Source organism: Gavialis gangeticus, unplaced genomic scaffold (genome assembly GCF_001723915.1).
Source record: "Gavialis gangeticus isolate Ggan-Ray unplaced genomic scaffold, GavGan_comp1, whole genome shotgun sequence".
NCBI classification, from domain to species: domain Eukaryota; kingdom Metazoa; phylum Chordata; order Crocodylia; family Gavialidae; genus Gavialis; species Gavialis gangeticus.
In genome coordinates this window covers 149,136,827-149,154,734 of record NW_017729025.1, presented here as the reverse complement: position 1 = coordinate 149,154,734, position 17,908 = coordinate 149,136,827, and the positions used below count along the sequence as shown (strand labels likewise).

The 17,908-nt window shown below is 46.1% G+C and overlaps 1 protein-coding gene across 9 annotated transcripts in view; it reads left to right on the top strand.

Annotated features, from left to right (window-relative positions):
- Positions 1-17,908, top strand: part of BRSK2 (BR serine/threonine kinase 2) — a 581,381-nt gene that overhangs the window by 546,480 nt on the left and 16,993 nt on the right. For 6 of the 9 annotated variants that reach the window (XM_019519755.1, XM_019519753.1, XM_019519756.1 and 3 more), the window contains 4 exons: positions 78-201; positions 2,970-3,150; positions 4,376-4,465; positions 11,889-11,936. In XM_019519755.1, coding sequence (XP_019375300.1) covers positions 78-201; positions 2,970-3,150; positions 4,376-4,465; positions 11,889-11,936 — 443 coding nt within the window. The remainder of the gene's footprint in view (positions 1-77; positions 202-2,969; positions 3,151-4,375; positions 4,466-11,888; positions 11,937-17,908) is intronic. The other 3 variants (XM_019519757.1, XM_019519761.1, XM_019519759.1) reach the window with 1 other exon arrangement.

Genomic DNA, 17,908 nt, shown 5'->3' with positions numbered 1-17,908 from the left:
GGTGCCCATGAAATTATGCTGATCTATTCTAAAGCTTCCTTCTTTTGGTTTCTTTTTTTCTTTTCTGTTCCTGTCAGGCTTGCCAAAAAATCCTGGTTTGGTAACTTCATCAACCTAGAAAAAGAAGAACAGATCTTTGTGGTCATTAAGGACAAACCGCTAAGCTCCATCAAGGCTGACATAGTCCACGCTTTCCTTTCGGTAAGTCAGTCCAGCAAGTGCTGTTCACTCCTCTTGCTGTTCAATTCTAGAGACTTTATGAAGCCAACTGTGCTCAGGCAAAACCTATACTGTCTTGCTTTTATCCCTTATGTGCCTATTCCTGCAGTCTGTTCCTTAGTTCTGTGCTTGAACCTGTCCAACTGGGGAGCTAGATTTCTCCAAACAGATGGTAAACTCTTAAGTGGAAAAGCATTGCACCTTCCAGGCTTGCTGTACTCACAACTGAAATACATCCAGAGCTTAAAGTGCCACTGCACTGTGTAGAAAGTTAATTTCCTTAATCAATGGTTCCGTTTTATTTATGTCACATTATCCTTCCCTTCTCCCTCCGGGTGCCTTGACAGTCCTCAGAGTGCTCTTTCCCTTGCACCAGGCAGGTAAACCTGCGTCACATCAGACTTCTGCATCTTAAGTTTAATCCTCCTTCTCTGCACCTCACGAATGGAGCAGGCTCATTTCCTTCAAGGACTGCAACCTCAGTGGCAAGGGGGTGGTGATTTCAATCTGCAGCTCAGGTTTTTCTCTTTCACACATGTGATCTCTGGGACTGGCACCCCTGCATGTGTGCATGTGTATGTGTGACAGGGCACTTACCATGCCTATCGCTTTGAGGGGAAGAGGCTGAGTGAGAAGTAGCCTGCAAGTGTGGCAGGGGCCAATTCGAGAGTCACTTAATCAGAAGGGGGCTGGGCTTGAAGTATATAAGCCCAGGGCCTGGGCTGGGGAGGGAGTCTAGCCCTGAGAGCCATGGAGAGAGGAGCTCCTGGGCAGTAGGACTCCTGGGCAACATCTGAGCTGGAGTAAGCAACTCTGGAGGTTTGTGGAAGGGATTAAAGGGAGGTAAGGTGGTTGCAGCTGGCCAAGAAAGAAAAAAGGGGCCAGAGAACCTGGAGGCTTGTAGCCCATGAGGGGCAAGTGCCCAAAGGTCTCACTGGCCCAGTAGGGGAGGAAGGAGGGCCACAGCCAGAGACTGGCAGAGCCAGGGGGCCCCGGCAATCTTGACTGGCCTAGGAGTGAAGCCAGGGCTCAGAGAGAGGAGCCAAAGACTGGGGAGTCACAGCCAGAGACCAAGGGGGCTAAGGAGCCCATAGCCCAAGAGAGACAAGGACTAGGGCTTGGAGCCCATTGCTTAGGAAGGAAGAAGGAAGGAGTAGCATCTGCTAGGTATAGGTAGGCTGTAAGGGGTGGTTGGAGCCATGTGATTAGCCCTTAAGGCAATGAGCATGGGCATTTGTGTTCATGAGAGATCTGACTTGGGGAGCCCTGGGGCAACGTCTCTTTCCTAAAAGTATCATTTCATCAAAGCATGGCAAGTGAGATGAAGGGGAGATCACCCACAGGAGGCAAGAGCTGAGGGGGTCTTCAGGGGCATCATGACCACCTCTGGAGATGACCACTACTACAGAGAGAGAGAGAGAGAGAGAGAGAGAGAGAGAGAGAGAGTGTGTGTGTGTGTGTGTGTGTCTGTGTGTGTGTGTGTGTGTGTGTGTGTGTGTGTCAAGAGATTCACCCTTCCAGATCCAGAGATCTCTTTCTCTCCCCTTGCCCAAAGGACATATAAATGAGGTAGATGTTAATTTAAATGCTTGTTTTCATTTCAAGAGCACTGGAAACACCCATATGTTGTTTAAGTGTCCTCCCAGACCCCAAATTTAAGGGTTGGGGTTTTTTTAATATAGTTTGCCGAAATAACATTGTTTTTCAGTCAGTGTCAGTCCTAATGATAGACCTCCTCTGAAGACTTGCTTTCCATAATCAGGACCCCTTAACCTTTTCATACACAGCAGAGCAGGACATAATAGTGTCCGTCACCCTCTGGAAACCAGCACACTCTTATGTAAACTGCGTCTGTCCCATTGTCTGGCCCACAAATTCAACTCAGAACAGAGGGTTTGCAGAGTGTCTCAATTCACAGTCCTGTCTCTTCTAGCGGTGCATTCACTCTGAAGACCCCAGTTCTATCTCCTAGCCAGCTTCATAATTAAAAGCAAGGCATCAACCTGCTAAGTAAATCCCTTGGGTTAGATATTTCAAAGAACTCAGCTCCTTTTTTTTGATCCCAGATAAGAGGTTAAATTTCTAAAGCTTTCAGCACTTGTGAAATTCTGGCCCTTACATAGAAGAATAAGTAGGAGCTGGGTGTATTTGAAATTTTGGCCTGAGCCATGAATGCAAACTGAGCCGTGAGTAATTGTGAAGCTCTTCAAGTGTGAAGGTACAAGGAGTATTCTGCTTAGTACTGACAACTCAGAATGTTTTCACTGCCCAGATTTTACCAGCACTGGTGTTTCCTGATCAGGGTAGATCCTTTTGCATAGTCCAGATTCTGGTACACTTTATGTGCCAGGTCAGCTATCAGGTATCCCTCCCTATTTCTGGTCTCTCTGAAATTGGACCATAAATTTTCTACCTTCACCTGATATCAGCTGTCACTGAGTTGTAAATATTGGTGTCACCCGTACTTGGTTGTACACGTTACGGAGCAAATGGAGGTTTGAAGCATGTCAGATACTTGACTGGCATGCACTCTGTAACTATGGCTCAATCCAGCAAGGTGCTATATATTCTTGTGAGGTGCTGGACACAAGGCTTTGTAAGTCTGAGCCTAGAAGAAGCAAATCTTTCCTCCTCTGATGTCTTTGGAGTCCTCCAGAGAAAAAAAAAGGTTCTCCTTAACTAGAGCTTTTGTCATCTTGGTATTTGTCCTCTGACTGTACTGTCTCCTGCTGCCCACCCCCCCATTTCAGATCCCCAGCCTCAGTCACAGCGTCATCTCACAGACGAGTTTCCGTGCAGAATACAAGTCCACGGGAGGTCCCGCTGTCTTCCAGAAGCCGGTGAAGTTCCAGGTGGACATAACATACACAGAAGGGGGCGAGGCCCAGAAGGAGAATGGGATCTACTCTGTCACTTTCACACTCTTATCAGGTAACCATGGCCAGCCACAGTCCACCCCTCTGCCAGGGAGCCCAGAGCAGGAGCTGAGCAATGGGAGGGAAGAAGATGGAGATCCAGAACTCATGAGGAGAGGGCAAATGTAGAAACGGAGGAACACGAGGGACAGCATAGACCTGTGATGACTTGGGCAGCAGTGTGCACACCAGGAAGGAAAGGAACGCCCAAGGGCAGCATCAGCATCGGAGTTTCTAATGTTGTGGCTGGCTTATCCTTCTTCCTTCCAAGTCCTGTGCTCTCGTCCATGCGTCATGGCAGGATGCCGTTGCATGCATTGAACTTGCTCGGTTCTATTCTGTCGTGCCTCGCTAGTTCAGTAAACATCTGTCTCTCAGCACTGGGGGGGCCACAGGGCTCCCTCCCTTACCAGGAGCATAAGTTACATGTAATAGCCACTCTGAGCTGGCCCACCTCTCCCACAGCATGCCCTGTGATTAGCTAAGACAGCAAACTGAGGGGGAGGGACTGCAGAACTGAGCCTCTCACTAACCTGGATTCTCTTCTGTGTCTTCTCTGTCCCCATCTCCCTCCTCTTTCTGACTTATTCCCCTTCACCAAAGGCAGAGGAATAAATCCCAGTCCCTCATCAGATCCCACTGCTGGTTGCAAAAGCTGAGTGTGTGCCCTTGGCCTTCCTTTCCCAGCATCCTCTTGCTCATCACAGACTGCCTGTCAGGTCTGAGGAAGGAGTCATTCTTATTTATGAAACCTGGTGGCTCTAAGATCCAGCAAATTTGTGGGTGCCACAAGTCAATTTTAGCCTGCCCTGGCACTACTTGGTTGCAAATGGCCTCACCTTTGGTAAGATAGCATAGTCTAAGGTCAAACTCCGTTAGGTGGAAATTGGAATGGATCTGTCAATTAAGAACCTCTGGGAGTGAAAATGGCCATAATTCCCAGTTCAGGATGGCAGGGGAGCTGTTTGAGGGAGGAGGAAAGCTCAAGAAGAACAAGTCCTGATGGGGTCTCAGATGCCAAGAAGGAAGAGCAGCTCCTAAGCATGGCCCTCCTATTGAGTCCTGCATGGTGGTGCAGTAGCATCTCATGGTCGCACTCCTTCACTAAGTCACAGATACTATCCCAGTCTGATGCTGGGGGAGAAGACTGAAAGAGATGTGCTTTTTCTGTCTCCTCTCAAATCCTGTGTGACTGCACGGGGACTCTCCTCTCACAGCCATTTGTGGTTCTCCCCCTGCAGGTCCAAGCCGTCGCTTTAAGAGGGTAGTAGAAACCATTCAGGCACAGTTGTTAAGCACACATGACCAGCCTTCAGTGCAGCAGTTATCAGGTAAGTCATTCAGCTGTCAAGAGCTTTGCTTCAGCAAGGACATGAAGGCGAAGCGTCTCTCAGGCCCGAAGGGCCAGGGAGCATGTCCCTCTGACTGCAACTGCAATCTAGCTCTGGTCAGACAGAACGAGAACTCCCCTCTCACCCACCCCATTCCTCCCTCCCTCATCCCCGCTCCGGCATCCCACACACATTCCCAAAGTAAGCAGCTCCCCCTCCTCTTGCCCAAAGAGCCATTTGTACCCTCTTCCAAGGCAGTGCCATCAGCCGACATTCCAGGTTTTCTTCAGCTCCAGAACCCTTCAGCATAGGGAGATGTGTAAAAGACACCAGATTAAAGTCCCAGCAAGCATGCCATGAAAATCCCAACACCAGAGAGTCTCAGATTAGCAAGAAGTTAACAGCAAAACCTCTCTGAGCGCCAGGAGGTCACAGACCACACAACGCATTTAGGTTCTGCAGAACTGGAGCTTTCACTTCAAAGAAGAATTTAGTTTCTTTCACTGTTGTAACGAAAGCCTTCCAAGTGCAGCCCATTGTGGTGTCCTCTTCCTGAGTCTGCGGTCAACCTGAAATAGTGACTCAGAGGTGCAGACTGGCTCCAATCCACAAAGCATGGCAGCGTGTTCACTCTAAAACCTAATGATGACATTTGACAGATGACATTTGACAAATAGCAGCATTACCTCTTTCTATGCCGATCATTTTAAAAGAGAGAAGGGGGAGAGTTAAACTCCTCGGGATGGTTGGGCATCAGGGGTTCCTTAAGAGGTGGAAATGCAGGGAGTAGAAAAGAGGAGACTGTCAAAGACAGGGAAGAGGGATCAAGACAGTGAAAGGAAGAGAAGGTGAAGTCAGACACTGCGCAGAGAACCTTCTCAGGCTGTGATGATTAACATAATAAAAAAAAAAACATTGGTCAGTAAAAATTATACCTGAGAACCAATTTCTATTTTGATCTTTGTGCAAACCTGCCATTGACATGGATTGGAGATTTGCTGAGCAAACCCCCTTAAAGAAGTTTGCAACTTCTCTAATCCCCACCACTCCCAGGCCCTTATTGCTTCATCTGCTGAGACTGGCTAGAAAGATTTAGACCTTGTTTCTCCTAAACATGGGATGCTGCCTGAACATTTCCGTTTGGAGAGTTCTGTCAGTGACATGGAATGAAATACATTTGCTTGCCTAGCAGGTGAAGGAAAGTGTTCAGGACAATCATTCTGTGGGAAATGCATCTGATACACAGTTTTGCTCTGTTTCTGGAATGGGGAAATCAAATTGTAGATTCAGAATCTCCTTCCCTTCTGTCTAAAGCTTCACCAGAGTATCTCTCAGTAGCAATGAAAGTTCAGCCCTCCATCAGTGAAAAGGTGGGGAGTGTATATAAAACTTGCACGTGCCTAGAAAAAGAACAGCCAGGCTCCTGGAACTGAAATGAGTCTCCCCCAGCATGTGGAAATATCCAGGCAATAGGGTGGCCCATCTCAAACAAAGAACCTTGTAATCAAATGCCCTGCTAAAGAAGGTGTGTGTGTTTCCTGAGGAGAGAATGGATGCACTTGGAAAATGTAGCTTGGAATCCAGGGTCCAGGAGAAACAAGGGAAACAACAGGTTGGGGGGAAAGAATTAAAAGAAGATTATTACAGTGAAAGTGACAGCCAGTATCTCAAATCAGGCAAGCCATAGGCCACGTCTCTCAAGCTCGACTGGGATACAGGATGGTTTGAGAGACTGAGAACAGCAATTCCTCATCTGGTCCAGATGGGCTGCAGTTGGACAGAAGGACTTGTCATCATTAGGTGGCAGTTGTGACAGTCATTTCCCAGAAACTAGAGTGAGGTCAGTTAACTCTGTCCATGGGGGAGGCAAAAGAGAACTCGGCTTCCTTCCTGTTCCCCTGACACATCGAAATTGTGTGTGGTTGTGTACAAAATGCCTGGAAACACGGTGCGAAGGTGAAGTGAAGGCAGGGGGCTCAGCCGTGGGAGAGGCAGTGGGTTCTTTGGTGAGTCAGGCCCAGCCTTTCTCATCTGAAGGATGTCACACTGCAGGGTGGCCTCTCTTGGAGAAGAAAGGGAAGGAGGCAGCAGTATGGACCCCATACCCCGTCCCAGGAAACAAAGTTAATACGCAGTTCTCTTTGACCTTCCTCTTCCATGACTTCAAAGGGATTGAAACCAGCAGTATCAGGATGTTCACCTCATGCTGCTTCAGCACCTGCCAACACGTGTTGAACTCTGCTCTGCTCTCCAAATACTTTTAACAGCCCCACCCTGGGTACTGTGAGCCTCTACATCAGCATGGCTGTATCCCAGAACTGTTCCTTATGTCATGTTAATGAGGTCTATTGCATTTGGCCCTGCAGCCTGGTAAAGACAGGTCAGTTAGCAAGGGGTTGCCAACCCACCAGCCTTTCACCCCAAATCATTCACAGCCAGGTGCTCCCACCCTTCCTGCATGTCAGATAATGCCTGACTTTGTATTAATCTCTCTGAAACCAACAGCATTAGTGATGCAGCTCAGCCTCAGTAAGGCTGGAAGGATGCATGCCATATATGGTTTCACTTCCCCTGCTCACTGCCACAGGCCTACCAGCTATGCAGGCCTCTCCCTTGCATATAAAGTTAGGCATGTGGAAGGATATGTTTCAACAGTCATGCTTTAGAGCAGGGCAGCCCGTCCCTGAAAGTGTCTCCCCTTCCATCAGCAGCATCAGCAAGGACCTCTTGGCTCCTGATACTGATGCTCGTTCTCTCTCCTGCCCTCTTTGATCCACTTGAGCAACATGCCAGCCCACTAAACCGGCTTGCCTGGGTTTCAGAACCGGACTCACTTTCCTTTGTTTCTCATTTCCTCCAGCTCACAAAAGCCTTTGTAGATGTTGCGTTGTCTATGTGTGCGTGCACGCATGTATGCGCTTCTGAGTGTGTATCTGAGTGTGCATGTGTATGTCTCCCTCTTTGACAGAGGTAGGTGTGTTTCTGTGTCACACTCTACAGTCTCACTCCCCAGTTAGTATCATTCACCCGTCTTCCTGTGTCCAGGAATTCACTTTGCTTATTCCCTTCCAGCTACTCAGAATGAATAAAATAGAAGCCACCATTAAAAGTCTAAATCCATGACAGCCATATTAGAAGTAAAAGTCACTCATTAAAAATTCCAGTCTCTATCAGAAACACAGCCCAGCTGGGCAGGATCAGTCCAGCCCACCTTCTCCTCCAGTGCTGCACCAATTAATCCCTTGCTTAAGACAACCACTGGGACAAAACCAACATCACAAAATCCATTATGCTCAGCCCTGCCCCTAAAAGAATCACTTTCTCCTGGGCCAAGAAAGAATATTGTCTCTATGGACATTCAGCCTTGATCCCAGTTCACACCTGGCTCTATGTACCTCAAACTTAACCTAGAAAAAGGACCGTTCTGTGCTGGGGGGACAAATAAGGGGGTGAGGAGTCTCTGTAGAGGGAGGAAATCCCAGATCTTTGCTTTTGTTTTAATCAAGTACAATCCCTGTTAAACTGTGCTCCACTTTCCTCTGGTGCAATAGGATAATAGAAGCAATAGCAATAGGAACAGCTGGTAAATGGAGGTTAGCCAGAGCAAACAGTGACCCTTCACTGGATGTCAGTTTTCCCCACATTAGCATTTCCTTCTGGTGAAGGGAGTTCTCCTGCATATCCCTTTGTCCCAGTTTCTGGGCAAATAGCAGCATTGATGCAGCCTTTCTTAACAACTCTGCACTGGACTCTCAGCTTCTCTGCATACTTTTTTCTGCTTTATGTCAGGTTTTAGCCTTCTGGCAGCTGGCAGTTTCAGAGCTTCTCAGTGTCACAGCTGGAAATTCCAGCTCCCAGCATTAGAGTTAGCAATTGGTTAGAAACGATATATAAACCTCAAAACAGAACCTGTCTGGGTGTTTTCTTCTTTAATACCAGCCTACATGCAGAAAATAATACAGAGCCACTCTCCTATCGCATTGGTGTGGTAAATTCACTGTACAGAATAAAAGATGCTTAAATGACTGAATTAGCTTTATTAGTTTATAAGCATTTACATCTGCATGGTCACATGTTAGCCCAGAGCTGTAACAATCCAATAGGTTGGTTAAGTAGTCCAAAGACTGAGAAGAAACTTGTGGCAACCAAATGCATGAAAAGAACTGAAGCTGTAATCATCAGTTGGATATAAGGAATGACTAGTGACTGAGTTGTAGGGCTTTTCAAGGAAATAATTCTGATGAAGACCTGAACCATGAGAATGACATCCCAGGAGTCATCCTCAGTCTTGATGGAAAGCCAGTCCACATTAGACAAGCACCTGGAAGCTGGGAAATGTATGTGAACTGCCTTGGAACTGAGCAGCTCCTACGGGGTGCTGATAATGGTCATTGAGGTCACTTGTCATGTCACAGGAAAGGCTTTGCACTTCAAAGCATCGGTCCTTTGCTCTTGAAATTTCACTGCCGCAGTTATTTGCATGAGATTTCTGGGATTGGCACAATTTACAGTTTCACAGAAGTCCAGAATACCCCTTTTTGCAGCCAAACTTAGACAGCAGTGAAAGAGGTGAAAAGGTTAAGAAAAAAGCAAAGAAGAAAAGAAAAGTGAAGGGTCACTTTAAGAAAGTGGGGAGGGAGAGGGAGAGTGGAGGATGTTCCAGGCTTGGTTTATATGCAAAGTTTTCATTTTAACTAAACCAATTGCCCACTCCCTCATGAAACAGACTGGATCTGAGTTATAACCAGGTTCCTGATAATAAGCCAACATGTGATTGACTGTGCAGATCACTGTAACATAAAGAGACCTGGGTCATCACATAGGTCATGAACAGGGATAGACATGTTTTAATTAAAGTCTACACCACATATTAAAAAGGGTACTGACATGGCATTCCCACAGTTCTCAGGTGCCTTGAAGGCATGTGGAATTTGTCTTATTTGCCTCAGAAGCACATCTATATTCCCCAGGCATCAGATTTAATATTATTATCCATGGACAGAAGATTACTCTCAATGGTTTGCTGGGGGGGGGGTGTTAATTTTCTATGGATAAAAATTGTATTTTTTCTATTGCCATGAAAGAAATGATATTAAGTATGAAACCTATGTCTATAATAAAAAATGAAGGGCTTTTAACATATCAGTTTTTCAGTAGATGCCCTGAGAACTATGGTTCCCAGAATTAATACAATGCTATAGCATATCCTTGTTAAGGACAGTGGTTATCATCCAGACCCATTTGGATTACTGGTCCTGCTCTAGTCTGATGCCCCAACATGCATTTATGCTGGTGGCTTTACTTCAGCCAGAGAACACAAATGGAGCATGTAGCTGTCAGGTAGGGTGGCTGTCTCATAAATTTCATGGTCCATTTTGCTGTACGGCCCAGTTTGGCAAAGCTGTTTATAATAGAGTTGGCCCTTAATCTTGATGTTAAAAATGTGGATCTAAATTTTGGAACTCAATACACAAGTTTTAAATATTATGTGAACTACAAGAGATAAAATAAAGTAACATTAACAAGAAAACCTGTGAAAATCCAGGCCACCTAGTAGAATAGGGACTGTTGTGGTACATGCCCATCTCGCTCTGTCTCTGGCTTGACTCTGTGGTTGGTGAAATGTCACCAGCATACCATGGCATCACTTGGAATAGGAACAGGCAGTCCAAATGGTGTTGGCTATTGGGGGAATGAAGAAGGCTAAAGTTGTAAGTGAATAGTATGCTGTATGCCCATGCCAGCTTGGCTCTTGGCTGTTTGCAGATTCAAACAGCTTTAGTTAAGTGCTGAAATGTGGTGTCCAGCTTCAATGAGGAACCTAGTTTGTTTTGCCTGTACATGGCCAGGAATTCCCACACTCATTCTGTCAGGTGCAGAATGGCTGCCAAACCATTAAAAGTCCTGGCCTTTCTTACACACCCCACTCCCTCCCCTAAATACCCTGACACACCCTACCACCCAGCTCCCTGATGTCCTCCACCTAAGCCCATTCTCACATGCCTTATCGCTTCGGTTTCCTTCTTCCCTTCCTCTAGGCCCCCTTCACAAATCCTATGCTCTCTGCTCCCCAACCCTTTTCTTTTTCCCTTTTTCCCCTACCCTGTCCCTTTTTAGAGGCTGCCTGTGCCCAGTGGGTGTTATTTCCCTCTTCCCTCTGCTGGCCTGACTCTAACCTTGGTGGTAGGGACTGCTGGAAGGTCTTCTCTGCTGCTTTTGACAAGTGCCAGTGGACCCAAGGAGTTAGTCTATCATCTGCCTGCTCTCCAGCGTGACTCACCCAATAACTAATTCAATAGAAGGACTGACTGGTTACTCTGGCCTGCCTCCTTCTTGGCTCCCATGCTGAGCTGTTGACAGACAGAGAACACCTAAAAACATCTAGCATTCAAGGATGTTCCATATACATACGGATGTATGTGTTTCCAAGAATCCTCTAGCCTGGGGACATGAGTCTTAATGGTGAGACAAAACTCAGTGCGAGGAGCTTTGGGACTGGTGGGAACAGCCAGTGGACACTCCAGACTACCCAGCACCAGAAAACCACTCTCTTGGGTTCTGAGTGCTGTCAAAACCCAGACAGAGTAACTGGGGAAGATATTTTCTCACCCCCATTTAAATGGGGTAAGAAAGTGTTAAAAGTGTTCCTCTGTGCCATGTTCTATAAAGATGTGCTCCCTGTATTGAAACTTATATTTCTTCCTCCCTCTGCATCCCAGTTTACTGCATTCCATTAAGAAAGGCTTAGGTACTAAAGTGATGGCAGCTATAGACAGCTCTGATGGATAAGATGAAGTAATTAAGAGCCAGATTCTGCCATCATTTAGTTAAGCAGTCCTGTAGTCTGTGAGTACTTGATAAAGGGGGCTACTCCCCATGAGAAGGGGAAGCAGAATAATTTCTGAGGCTGGGAAGTTATCCCTGGAGTCTAAAGAGTGACTTTTTGAGGCATTGAGATGCCAGAAGAGCACAGCTCACACCTAGACCAGATATAAAATAGCGCACTTACACCATAATAGGTTTTCCTCACAGTGTTGATGCACAAGTCAGGGGCCTAGACATAGCTTCAGTTTTGTGGGAATGTTTTCAGGGATGGCCAGGCAGAACACAGCGTTTGCAGGCTTTCTGTTCATTAACAGAGTTGCAAAAACCTGTTTGGCTTTTGGTAAATGCCTATCAATTAAGATAAGTGGGTGGGTAGAAATGGGAAGGGAACAAGGCAAGCTCCAATTTCAGTTACACTGTTCAGGCTATGCTAATGCAAACAGGGGCAGAATTTGACCTGGGCTGTGTAAGCTCCCAGCTTTGTGTGTTTCCTGCTTCAGAAGATAATGTGCTAAGTGACTCCTTTGTGCACAGAGGTATGGAAACCTTCTTTTTATGTTTTTCCCTCCCTCCCTCCTCTTTCCGTTCTATGATCCAGACACCACTAACTGTATGGAGTTGATGACTGGCAGACTTTCCAAATGTGGTAAGAACTTCCCTTCCACCTTTTCTCCCTCCCCAAAGCCCTGCTGAATAACATCTCACCACCCTGCCCCTTCCCATGCCCCTGGCACACCCATTCACCCCCTAGCAATGCGCTGTGCCCCTCACCTTTGTGTACACACATATACACACTCCTATTCTGCTTCTCCCCATCCATACACAGGCCCACAGGACCCATCACGATTTACCCCTGCCTATCACAGGTGTGTGCCAATCCACTTGTGAGTTCCTTCCCTCTCAGCTGCTCTCAGTGGGGGGTTTTGCTACTGAGTCAGAATTTGTGTCCACATCCCCTGCTTCTGTGAAGCTGAGACCATAGTCTCAGCTGCTGCTTCCTAGTGTCACCTGCTAAAGAGTCAGCACCCGCTCCCCTCCTCACCAAATGTCCAAGGACCTTTTGCTCCTGGAAGTCCAGCTCCTAAAATAAATTCCATGCCATGGGCAAATACATAAGCTGTATAAATTGGCGTCATTCCAGTCTGATCCTGACAGCTGATATTACTTCTACTAGTAGAGTGAGGGATGTGTGCTGCAGTTAATTTAAGTTTCCGCACTAGGGATGGGAGAGGTAGTTTCCCTCTAAAGTCACCTCTCTCCTTGCTTGAGGATTCCAGAGATTTCAGCTCCATTCCCACGCAAAGCCTGTCTTTCACTCCATCTTCCCTTCCTCAGTCCCCTTGACAGCAAGAGGAGAAATGCCCAAAGACAGTGATAGAGACCTTTCTCATAATCCTTTTGGCCCAAACAGGAAATGCCCCAAATAACACAAGAGAGTCTGCTCTCTTTAAATTTGCAGGCCAGAATTGCAGGTCAGAGAGGCATGAAAAGCACCAAAACATTCAGACATTTATAAGAACCTAAAATTGTAAGTGCACGGGGAATCTCTTTGCTGATCCAAACACTGCTCTCCCTTACACCACCAGCAATCCAAAGTAACAGCTTTGGGGCTCCTGTACACATGCAGCAAGGCTGGTCTGACGCACTGTAATTACAGCACATGGGAGCAGACTCGATTAATCAAGTCTGCTGGAGCGTGGTAATTACCGCACTCCAGCAGATGCCAGCATCCCACGTATCAGTGTCCCCTCACTGAAAAATGGCACTTTAATGAAAGTTTGTTCAATGAGCTGTAGTTGAAGCCCCCAGCTTGTTCAGCGAGCTTTAGTTAAAGTGCCCTTGCCATCATTTTTTCAGTGTGGGGATGCTGATAAACATCATGCACTGGGACCTGCAGGTCTCAGTGCTGCTCTAGTTAAAGCATGTGTCCACCCCAGGAGCATGTGTATAAATGCCCTTAGTGTCTGAAGAGTTACTCTGGCTTTGCAGTGGAGGACATGCCAGATTTATACTAGGGAACTAAAAGCTGAATTTGGTCCATTTCCTTTTACTTACATGAGTCTTTCCTTTAAAATACAGATCAGCTAGAAGCATTTTTTTGTTCTTCTCTGAGGGGGGCTCATTTTGATTTGTCATCTGAGCTCCTAGGTTATGTTACTTCCAGATTTCTCCTGGAAGTTCATTTAGTTCCCAGGTAGCCCTCCAACCTCTCCTTTAGCATCAAACAGAAAATCTCTCCTTGCCTTCCAGCCTCAAATACTTGCCTAAAAGTGGCATCAACATCATGCAAAAAATGTGGAAATGCTGATTCTGCTGATTGCTTGCAAGTTAATAGACCCACACAGAAAGCTAGGCAGTGCTCTGGGCTCACTAGACAATGTATCGCTGTTTATTCCCCATTCAGCCAGGCCCAGCAGCTGTCAGGGTGTCAACCCCACTACTGACAAGGGATGGGGGAGAAAGTAGTAACAGCCGGTATATGGAAACATTCTGTAGGGTACAGTAGAGGGACAGTGTGTAAATCCAGAGTCATCCTTCAATCCTTAGAGGAGTTCTCATTCAGTTTGTGTGGGGACAAGTGATGGCAGAATTTTACCCGTAGTAGGGAAACTCTCCACTATGACTTGGCAGGCAAGCAGCCTCATCATATGAGATTAAAATAATGTTCACCAGTGAGCTACTAGAGGGGTAATAAAAAACAAGTACCCCAGTGTACAAGCCCGATCCAGATGCTGGCTGCTGACAGGGGGCTCTGAGAAGCCCATCCAATTCTAAAACTTGATTTTACATGCTGAGAAACACTTGCCATTCACCACAGGAACTTTCCATTCCACCCACCAGATCTGTTTGGGGCTGGTTCTCCATCCCCCCCCCAGGGAAAACAGACATTGCTTATTTCTCTTTCCTGATGAATCCATAGCAAAGTCCAAAGTCTGTATCATCAGCACTTCCATGGCAGCAGCTTGGGATGACATGAAGAAAGGGATATTATTCGTATTACAGGTAGCGGCTCAAGGCCTGCATCAGATCAGGAGTCCAGGGTACAGACATGTACCCCAAAGAACTCACTGCCCAGTTCTGTCGACCTCAGGCTGTTTAGGAGCTTTCCTGTCTACTCTGCTATATCTTTTGTTGGCTACTTGTGCTGGAAAGCCTTGGGCCCTACTCCAAATTGTTAAAGAGCATTCTGGCCATCTTGGTGAATTACTGACTTTTACGGTGATGCTTGGGTCATAGCAGAAGCACAGTGGTGTCCAGTTGCCTTTTGTATTCCCACAATTCATCTTGCTCTTGTCTCTTGCTCCTTGAATCTTGGAGAACTTGTCATGGCTTCCTAATTGGAGTCACCTGACCCTCATCTCCAATGAACAGGAACGCTACACAGGGAAGGACTGCAGGGCAGTAAAGGTTCTTCTTTCTATTTCCCCTGACAACCCTATGTCAGTGGCCAGACACCTCTATACTGAGCCAGGATTTGGGACAGGTTGTATGCTTTATGCTTGGTTAGACTATATTTGGTCTCTAGCTGAAACGAGGCATCTCTGTGTGTTGCTAATGTAAAGCTCTTGACTAGCAGAGTAAAGATCTTGAATAGCAGAGTATCCAGACTTGGAGCTAGAATGGTCCTGATCTTGTAAGCACTAGACATCCTATTCCTTCTGGATTCCTCCAGATATTTGCTATTTCTGACATTTCTCTGTGTCCTGATGCCAATTAGCTGTAATGAATATTATTGATATAATTTGACTGATATGGGGATGAATTGTGACCCAAGCAGGGGGAAGTCCATCTTAAAAAATGATAAACCAAGTCAAAATTTAAACCAGGAAATGTGGTTGGATGAATTTTTCAGCATGGTCTGGACCCAATTTCCAAATATTTTGTGAGGAAAAGGAAGGGTCAGATTTGCAAGTGTTCAGCATCCAGCAGCTCTTATTGTGATGCTGATGCCCAGTTTCCTAATCTCCAGCCTCAGGTCCCTGCCTTTTCTACTGCAACTGCACAGTTCCCTGAAGAAAACTTGGAAATGTATGCTTTGAATAAGAAAGGTGCTATACAATATATACTTGATTTGCATCAGTCAGTGAAGGTCCCACGTGAGTGTTTGCTTTGCCTTGCTGAGCTAAACTGAACTGACTTTTTTTTTTAATAACATCATGTGGCGGTGGCATTGCTACACAAGAAACCGGAGTTGAGAGGGAGGAACTGAACTTTCCCCCCATGTAAATAAGGCTCTAGTTTGTCTCAATGGGAACAGTTCAGGAAACTGGGAACTCATGAGGTCACAGCTGCCCATCTATCTGGTAGAAAAGGGGCAAATCTTGGTTTCAAGTGCTGGTGTTCTGCTGGCAGCACAGGGAGTGTTACCTTTGCATACAAGGGGAGGACAGAGAAGCAAGCACCTTTAAGAAAACTGAGTAGCAGTCTTAGTGATGCTGCCAATTTCTGTGGCCTTATGGGTATAAATACCACCAGCCTCCTCCTTCCATACCCCACATGTGCAGGGTGCTTTTTATGTAAGAGAGGAAACCTTTGATAGAAAAAACGCCCAGTGGTGAACCAGAGATAACAAACCCCTCCATTTACTCAACTAGCCCCCTCATTATAACATTACTCAGTGCTGTTGACCCGGCCTTGCTAGTGTTTTTGCTTCTGTTTTTTAAGGATGAACTGATGTCTTTGCACTATGGCACACTTCTGAAATGGTAATAGAAAAGGAATGTGCAAGACAGCTCAGTATGCCCAACCCATATTCCCCCCACTCTGCAGCTTCCACCACCTATTCCCTGAAAGCTGCCCGGTTACATGATATTGTCTGACCCACTGGAAGCTGAGCAGGCCATCTGCTGCATTGTGTATGTATGAGAGACAGCAAGCATGAGTGTACAAGGTAGAGGTGGGTATCTCCCCTACCTGCCAATACCTGTGATCTGCCATAAATATAGAACTTCACTCCTACATTGAAGAGTGTATCATCTGGAGGGCTGAAGATAAAGACAGGCTATAGGTAGAGCATTTCATGTGTAGGGTGCCGGTTCAAACTGAACATTACCATCAAGGGATGCTGGTGTGGAGACCTGCAGACAAAAAAAAATGTGTGTATGATGGATTCTGTGCAGTCCTTGATAGATGGGTATCCATTGTTTAAAAGTAGCCATCATTTAGCACCGTCAGGAACAGTGTAGAAGTCAGGGACTGAGTGGACCCTAGACACTGAGCACTCCTTTCACTTGTAGAAGTTGTCCTTCTGGGTCAGGCTGGAGGTGTATCACTGGGAAAGTTGGAGCTGTTCTGTGGGAACATAGACCTCAGTCTCCCACCCTGTCAACCCACCTTCATCAGCTGGCACTAAATTGAACTAAAATAAACGATCATTTTTAGGGTTGTAAGACAAATGCACTGATTCTGATACCACCTAAAAAAGTGTCAAGTAGGAAATTTCTCTAGAAATGTCTCTAATGCTGTACATCAGCAGTTCTGAACCTTTTTCAGTTGATGTACCCCTTGACCTCTAGCAAGACAGGTAAGAGTCAGGCCTGTCTGCTGTTTTCCTCCACTACACATGATAGCTTCATCCATCCAACGCATTCACATGTGGAATTTTTCCTCTGACATCATGCATCATGAGATTGTGAGTAGTTTGTGACAGTGCCTGACATAATTGAGCCCTGGTCCTTGATAGGGACTGTGGTGGGCTTGCATTATAAACAAATAATAATTGTGAGAGGAGGAACAAGATACTTTCACCTTTCCTGCACCCTTGATGCTGGGAATTCTTGCCCCATGTCCTATAAGTGTGTCCTCTTGTTTTGGATCTTCTTATTCCAAAGGCCAGTGCTTGCCAACCCAGAACAAGCAAACAACTATAACTCTTACCTGAAAAAAAAAGGCAGAGCCTTCTCAGAACAGAAGAGAAAAGAGTTGTCGCATATTGAAGAGGATGTCAGTTTTTTGTGAGCTGGGAGTTGGGTTTTCACTATGATTCACTGAAACCACAGCTGCTGCCAAGATACAGGGGGAGGGTGGAATGAAAAAATACGGAGAACCAGGGAGAGAAACTCGGTACAGGGAGAAAACATGACGAGCCAAGACAAGCATGAAGCAGAGAGGCCACCTACAACAAAGGTTTCATAGTTTCATAGTTGTAGGGTCGTAAGGGACCTAAGTAGATCATCAAGTCCACCCCCTGCCCTGGGCAGGAGTGAATAGTGGGCTCATATGACCCCAGCTAGGTAATTATCCAGCCTCCTCTTAAAGACCCCCAAGGTAGGAGCTAGCACCACTTCCCTTGGAAGTTAGGAAGAACATAGATGGCAAAATTAACAGGGGGCTTCTTGCCTTCTCGGTGAAATATAAGACCCATCTTTTTCCACTAACCAACTTAAGAGATGTGGGGAACCAAAATCCAGCTTTACATGAAGGAAGGACAGAGAGAATAGTTCTGCTAAAAGCCTGTTTGTTTATGATCAGGCACCACTAGGGTGAAGCAAAACACTCTTGCACTATAATACATTGATAGATTTCAGACTGCTTGCAGAAAATAGGCCATTTGGTTCATTTCTTACTAACACTAGAAAAAGTGTAACTTAAGGGCATATATTGTAAACAAATGTGTAT